At 40.5% G+C, this 7842-nt stretch overlaps 1 protein-coding gene across 1 annotated transcript; it reads left to right on the top strand.

Annotated features, from left to right (window-relative positions):
* The first annotated feature begins 4445 nt into the window (after nucleotides 1-4445).
* On the top strand, nucleotides 4446-7559 carry LOC131855255 (uncharacterized). Its single transcript, XM_059206498.1, has 3 exons — nucleotides 4446-4831; nucleotides 5542-6711; nucleotides 6812-7559. Exons 1-3 carry the CDS (start codon nucleotides 4446-4448, stop codon nucleotides 7557-7559), a joined length of 2304 nt encoding a protein of 767 aa, XP_059062481.1.
* Nucleotides 7560-7842: the final 283 nt, after the last annotated feature.

Below are 7842 nucleotides of genomic sequence, written 5' to 3'. Positions count from 1 at the left end.
ACGGTGTATATACACCGTACAGCAGTGAGCATTTTACATTGCTCCGCGTCCATATAACGCCCACTCATACCATTTTCCCTTCAGTACTCACAAGCAAGCATCAGTCCACACAGTACACAATCATCGTGTACTCAAGATATCAAGTTGGAAAGCAGCCCGGACTTATAATTTATACATCAGCATCCAGATTGTGTGGGTCACAGCAGACTCATACATCTTTATTGTGTATATAAACTGTATCTTCTGTGAGAGGAACAACTAAGAGAATATAAAACTAAATAAATATCTATACACGGCATCTAATTATTCATATGATCGCGCGTGAAATAACGAGCCGTGTAAAGGATAAAACGACTGGTTTACAGGAAGTGCACATGTGCGCGGACGGCTGCAACTGTTACTGGAGCCAGGAGAAAGACAGCGGCGTCGTCGCCGACTGCTCGCACCGCGCCCTCACCTGGCTGCCGGTCATACCGCACCTCGTACTCCTGCACGCAGGCGGCAACTACATTCACACCGTCCACCGCGACTACCTCAACGACACCCTACTTGTGACTATATATATTCTGTATTGATGACAATGCAAAGCTGCACCCGCCTGCGCTGACGGTATACGCTGGCGAGGCACCAGTGGAGGATGATAAGACGAGCACGAGGTCAAGTCAGTTAGCACATCGTGTCGAATTCACCAGAAATTTGTCATTATGGTTTCCAGGGGGAACCGCGTGGAGGGCAACCTGACATGGGACGTCGCTAGCAGTGAGGTCATCAGTCCACATTACTAGCGGTCCCTTTTCCCCCGACTTGTGATCATAGTGCGACCCTAATATAACGTACCTCAACATTACCACTTCCTCCATTTAACAGATTCATCGTAATACCCTTCAATTGTCCATAACAGTCAATGGAAAATATACCTTTACATTGCGGACTTTTTTTGCGAATAATCTCTTTATAACGAATTTGTAACTATCAAGAAATAGTATAAATACCTCTAACTAATGAATTTTGTTTAACCTTAACTTACTGTACTTAGTATTTTTAAAATCACTAGTATCCTGACGACTTAGGCGTAATGCCGGTTAGTCAGGGAGAGAAACACCTCGATGCCTACAATATTCACAATTATCTATCTCTTATTTGTTTTTATAATAATATAAACACTCCAACTTTTTCGCTCCAAAACTCCTGCTGCCTACGTTCAATCATCCGTCATCACTTGTCAATGTCAGATTACTTTGGCTCTGGCCTCTGACGTTCCGTTTCAGGTTACATTATTATTGACTTTACCATTTTTAATTAATGGTGCGTCACACGATAGTTAACAGTATAGTATAGTATAGTATACTATAGTGTAGTATACATATAACGGATGGTAGTGGTGGAACATACCACCATGGAGTGGAAACCATGGAAACCATAATTACAACCCATGGGCATGCCAACCTCGCGGTTGTACTGGCCGAATCTGCGAGGAATGCGTGCTGAAAAGCACGGATTGTCTCGACACCTACAAATGATATCAATCCCTGTCTGTACCTCTGATCGCACTCTCCCGGACGGGAGAGGGCAGCGGACAAACATTCACGGCTCCGGTGCCTGGCAGCACTCCTGAACTCTCGCAGCCTCCTAAAATTCTCCTCCGAAGACACCAAGTCCGGGTAGTACACCGGACCCTCCCCTACCTTCACCGCGACGTTTCCCCTCCAGCAGCGACCCTCTTAGGTCGGAAATGTCGCAATAGAGCGAGCACTCCCACAATCCACAATTATTTACATAATAGTGAAACGTTTTATACACAGGAGTTGGACCTCCGGAACAATAACATATCGGCCATACCGGCGGAGGTGTGTGCGAGGTTGTTCTCTGTTCCCGAGCGGCTCGTAATGCTCGCCGGGAATCCGCTGCAGTGCAACTGCGACAACCAGCCGCTACTACGTGAACTCTTACACCACAGAGACCAGGTACCAGCAGTGATTACATACAGTACATACAGTACATACAGTACGGACATCGGATAGGATATTGTCCACTACACACAGATGGACCACGAGTAACCTGACACTGAGGGTGAGTCTGACGCAGCCGGAGTCGGGTCACAACGCGAGTTTCAAGTCGTTCGTGGCCCGGCTCCCACCAACGTGCTGCCCACCTTCATGAATGGCCGTCAGTGCCGGCAGTGCCGTGACCACATACGCTTTATATTTTATAATATTATTAGTATTTCACATGTATGTACTCGTACATATGTTAGTCTGTCTATACATATAAATAAGATTGGAGTGTCTCTTTGTAATATTGGAATAATCGTTTTTTATTACATGCCTATGAATATAAATGGTGTATACGGTACATACACCAAAATAACATTTTTTACAATTCTTGTCTGTCTGTCTGTCCGTTTATTCTGGCTAATCTCTAAAATGTCTGGACTGATTTTGACGGGACTTTTATTGGCAGGTAGCTGATGTAACGAGGAGTAACTTAGGCTACTATTATTTTAGAAAAATTCTCTAATTATATTTTTGTTAAATTCCACGCGGACGAAGTCGCGAAATGTATATATATGTAATGTAAATAAATGCGAAAGTAACTCTGTCTGTCGGTCTGTCAGTCTCGCTTTCACGCTAAAACTACTGAATCGATTTAATTGAAATTTGGTACACAGGTAGTCTAAACCCTGAGAGAGGACATAGGCTACTTTTTTTTTTTCGGCTCCAGCCGTAATTTCAATCCCCGTTTGAATAGGACGGGGATCTGTTGGAGGGGACTATTTAACACTAACATTACCATGTACACATGACTAGCTGGCCCGCGCAACTTCGTCTGCGTTTCATTTCCCCATCTTTTGCAATATTTGTCATTGCAGCTCCGCTCCTATTGGTCGTAGCGTAATGTTATATAACTTAAAGCCTTCCTCGACAAATGGACTATCCAACACAAAAATAATAATTTTTCAATTCGAACCAGTAGTTAGTTAGTTAGATTAGTGCGTTCAAACAAATAAACTCTTCAGCTTTATAATATTGGTATAGATAGAGCCAATCCAAAGACTAAACATGCGTTTTTTTAAAATGTATGTAAGAGTGATGACTTTTATCATGTATTTTCAGGTGGACTACCAACATCTGAAATGCGGCGACGGGAAGTTGCTGAGCACCATTGATGTACAGATGTTGTGTTTGATAGGTAAAGAGATATATAATACAAAAGAAACACAATTGCACCCCGTAAACATGGTACGAAAAGTGATCTGTATCGTACTGAGTCTGTTGTTGCTGACACTGGCCGCCGGATACGTGTACTCTGACAAATTGAAGGAATTGATACGCCTATGCAGGCGAAAGCTGTGCCAGTGCTGCATGAGGGAGTAGGACCTCCACGCAGTGATAGGGAGTTTGCGTACGAACTGTTGGTGCTTCAGCTGCTGTCTGGACCGTCCCCGTTCAAGCTGTGCATCCACATGGAGTGACCTCACTGAACCTGACGGCAGTGAGTGTACAAGGTGTGGGTGTGTGTGAAGTGATGTGCATGTGTGAAGTGTTATTACGGAGCCCGAGTAGACTACACATAGACTTTTTAGGGCCATTCCATAATAAAACATTGCTAGTGATGATAGATTCGATGTCAAACTGGATTGAAGCTTTCCACATGCCACGCACAATGTCTGGGGATGTTATTAAAACAATTATGAGTGGTTGATATAAATCTACTAATTTCTAGCCAACTTGCAATATGTTACTACCCTAAATCCTACTCCTATTTTTATCCACCAAATCTGGGGGTAGCATCAACAAAATGAGTCGTTCGTTGTACGTCGCGTCGAGCACACGCAAATCAGCATATTCTCCGCGAATCAACGTTAACGGAACCATCAGCCGCGATCTTCGCGCAATCATCTGATTAGTACATCATCCAGTGAAATTCATCGTAGTGTTGTGCGTTTTTAAAGTGAAACGGCTACGCGTATAATAAGACCTGCACGCGGGGACGACACGAACCAGGTTGGTCCTTAGTTTCTTCCCTTTTTTACCCAACATTCTTCATGGTCCTTCGTCCAGATCACCATCATTTATCTCAAAACCCATAAATAAATCATATTTCATATTATCACATAGATCGTATCATATTCATCTCATAATTTCATCAAGTATTCCAAGTCATTTTTCATTGTCATATCAACCGCCGTACATATCAGCCATTTTACTCATATTTCAGCTTGTCATTCATTCCATCAAATCAGTATCATTCATTGGTTGTCAATAAAGCTTTAAGCAAAAATCATAACTCATTGTTGGCAACACAGAACAGTAAGTTGTCAATCATAACCCGTCAGTATTAATTCATTCAATCAAATTGTTATTTTAACTTTTGTTTACATTTTAATTTTCGTATATCATTTAGGAAAATATTACATTATTTTGGTTTAATAACATTAAAATACAATGGCAAATATTAAAGCGTACGCCACAAACTGCGATCTGAGTTACAGAAACATGCGAAATGTGTATGAACTTGCAGGTAAACCTAGCGAAAATCCAAACTTAACTTCACAAGAGCAAGTTGGTTTCATGGTTCGATTTAAGGATATAGAACGGTTTAGGCAACAATTCGAGGAGGCTTTTGCTATTCTTATATCTAGTACTGAGTCTGTAAGTGACAAATCTCGTGAGGAGTTGGAAAACAGATATTCAACTTTTATGGATATGTTTTATTCTGTTCAAGTTTTGCATAGTTCAATACAAACAAAGAGTAACAATGCCAGTGGTTTTCAACACTCATCATCTAAATCTGAACCTGCCTTTCAGCTTCCCAAGATATCTCTAAATAGGTACTCAGGTGTGAGCGTGGAGTGGCCAAACTTCATCTCAATTTTCAACAGTCTAATTCATAAAAATGATAGTTTAAGTTCTGTTCAAAAGTTACACTATTTATTGAGTGTTTTGGATAAGGAACCACTCTCTTTGGTAAAGCATTTAGTAATATCTAGTGAGAAAATATCAAGTTGCTTACAATTTATTAACAGAACGCTATGAAAACAAGAGAGTTATCGCTGATAAACATGTAGAAGCAATTCTTAATTGGCCAAATTTAACACAATTAAATTTAAAAACTTTAACAAAATTCTTATTCACCATTAAAGAGAGCACTCAAGCTCTTGATGCCTTAAACATGAATACTAAATCATGGAGTTTTCTTTTACTTCATATAATTCTTAGAAAATTGTCACTGGATTTGAGAAGCAAATTTGAATCTTAAATTGACATTAAAACTATACCTACATTTGAGAATTTAATTAAATTTTTGGAAAATCAATTACATGTTTTAGTATATGTTAGTGCTTCTATACATAGGTCTTCTACTAGTAGTACATTAACAGTCATTGAATCCAACAATAAAAATAAACTTAGTATGATTATTTGTCCTTGCTGTCAGGATAAACATAGCTTACATATATTACTGTTCTAAATTTGATTCAATGACTCCGGAACAAAGAAAATCCTTTGTTTTTCAACATAAACTCTGCTTTAATTGTTTAAGAACTCATCATATTTCAAAATGCATTTCACAAAGTGTATGCAGAGTATGTCGTGGCCGACACCATACAAAGCTACACATCTCATCCGATCAACTGAAACCTTACCCAAAAGATAATGAAGTTGCTGTGTCGATAGTGGGTTCCATAGCTCAACTTCAATCTATCCATGGTGTTGAATGTAAATCCACTATGATTTTGGGTACTGCTATTGTCAGTGTACGAGATGTCAATGGATATTACCATTCAGCTCGTGCTCTCATCGACAATGGTTCTCAGGTTTCAATTGTAACTGAAAATCTTGCACAACAACTTAGACTGCCACGTTCACCGTCTAGCAGTGTTCTTGGTTTAGGTGCTTCATCAGCTCAGCATAGTCGGGGAATGATACACTGCAACATAAAATCTTTTATGGATCCTACCAAGACCATATCAACTAATTGTATCATCCTAAAATGCATAACAGGTAATCTCCCATCAGTTATGGTAAATAAAAGCATTTTAGATAAATGTAAAAACTTAGTCTTGGCTGATAACAACTTCTCAATGCCGGGAAAAATAGATGTTCTTTTAGGTGTTGACTGTTTTAATAAAATTATTGATGGTGAACAACGTAGCCTGGGTGAAGACATGCCCACTGCGTATTCATCCATCTTAGGTTGGATCATCATGGGCAAGGCTCCTACAGCATCGCAGCAGACTTGTGGTGTGGTCTCCATGGCCTGTACCACAGATATTAATTTTAACCTTTCAAGGTTCTGGGAATCTGAGGAACCTCCCAGTCAACCTATACAAGATCCTGAAAACATTATTTGTGAAAAACACTTCACTAACACTCACACAAGGGATAGCACTGGTCGTTTCATTGTGCGGTTACCTTTCAAAGTGGATCATAAGCCTTTGGGTGAAACACACACCACCGCCTTAAAGCGATTTCATAATTTGGAGCGTCGCATGCTTAAGGATGAGAAGTTGCATGAACTTTATGTTGCCTTCATGAAGGATTACGTTGAAGCTGGCCATATGCGTCAAGTGTCAGGTCCAGTATCAAGTGACCGATATTATATTCCTCATCATGGTGTTGTACGTGAACACAGTAGTACCATAAAACTTCGTGCTGTATATGATGCATCAGCCTCTAGCTCTACAGGTGTTTCACTTAATCAGGTACTTATGTCCGGTCCCAAACTTGAAAAAAATATTGAAGATATTATTTTGCGATTTCGACTCCACAAAATTGTCTTCACATGCGACATAAAACAAATGTATCGACAGCATGCATGATGACGACTGCAGATACCAAATTATCTTCTGGCGCGCTTCTCCTGCTGAACCCTTGAAGCAGTACGAGTTAACTACCGTAACATACGGCATCACGAGCTCTGCTTATCAAGCTATTCGCGTCATTCACGAGTTAGCTCATTTAAATACTAGCCAATATGCTGAGGCTTTTAGGGTGTTGCTAGCAGATACATTCGTAGATGATATAGTTAGTGGGTCTCATTGTCTTGATTCTGCTCAGCAATTGCAGCAAAATCTGGTTGCCATTCTCTCTCAAGGCGGTTTCGATTTGCGCAAGTGGTCAAGCAACTCAAAGGAGTTCTTGGAATCTTTCACATCCGATCATTGCGAGCCACCATACCGTTTCGAGGAGCAGGGTGACAACATCTTCAAAATTCTGGGCATCGAATGGAACGCAAAAACGGATAGCTTCACCTATCATGTCTCAAACATGAGAAATGTCATGACCATGCGTGACGTTTTGTCTAACATCGCGAGACTTTACGATCCATGTGGATTTTTAGCTCCTGTCACTTTCTACGCCAAGCACCTTATGCAACAGCTGTGGTCAACACAAAAGAGTTGGGACGATCCACTTCCCCCTGCTATACAAAAATCTTGGTCGGAATTAATTGCAGATTTTCCTCATCTTAATAAAGTATCTATATCACGTTATGTTATCACTCATCAACCATTTGTATGTCAATTGCACGGTTTCAGTGATGCGTCCGAGCGCGAGTAAGCATCTTGCAACTATCTGAGAATTCAAAATACTCATGGTAATTATGTTAAATTATTACTTGCAAAATCACGTGTAGCACCACTCAAACAAAAACTAACTATTCCCAAATTGGAATTAAACGGTGCACTTTTACTCTTCTTCTTTTTTTAGTTTAAATGGCTTCCACAAATGAAGTCGGTGATTTTGCCAACGTCGTGGTTTGGGAGACACAGTGGTGTGGTTTACGGTTTTCTTGACTGTGTTCGTAGAAAGGACTGTTTCAGTTGGCTGAGAATGCTAAGAA

This window comes from Achroia grisella, unplaced genomic scaffold (assembly GCF_030625045.1).
Source record: "Achroia grisella isolate CSIRO2021 unplaced genomic scaffold, CSIRO_AGI_Agris_v1 utg1360, whole genome shotgun sequence".
Taxonomy (NCBI): domain Eukaryota; kingdom Metazoa; phylum Arthropoda; class Insecta; order Lepidoptera; family Pyralidae; genus Achroia; species Achroia grisella.
The sequence above is the reverse complement of the archived record's forward strand: the minus strand, read 5'-3'. Positions and strand labels throughout refer to the sequence as shown.

Bases quoted from the DNA above. Each gene is read 5' to 3' on its own strand.
- LOC131855255 (XM_059206498.1), top strand. From the start codon at position 4,446: ATGGCAAATATTAAAGCGTACGCCACAAACTGCGATCTGAGTTACAGA. The intron at 4,832-5,541 runs GTACTCAGGTGT...TAATTGTTTAAG, and splicing joins CCCAAGATATCTCTAAATAG to AACTCATCATATTTCAAAAT. The intron at 6,712-6,811 runs GTCCGGTCCCAA...ATGTATCGACAG, and splicing joins TCACTTAATCAGGTACTTAT to CATGCATGATGACGACTGCA.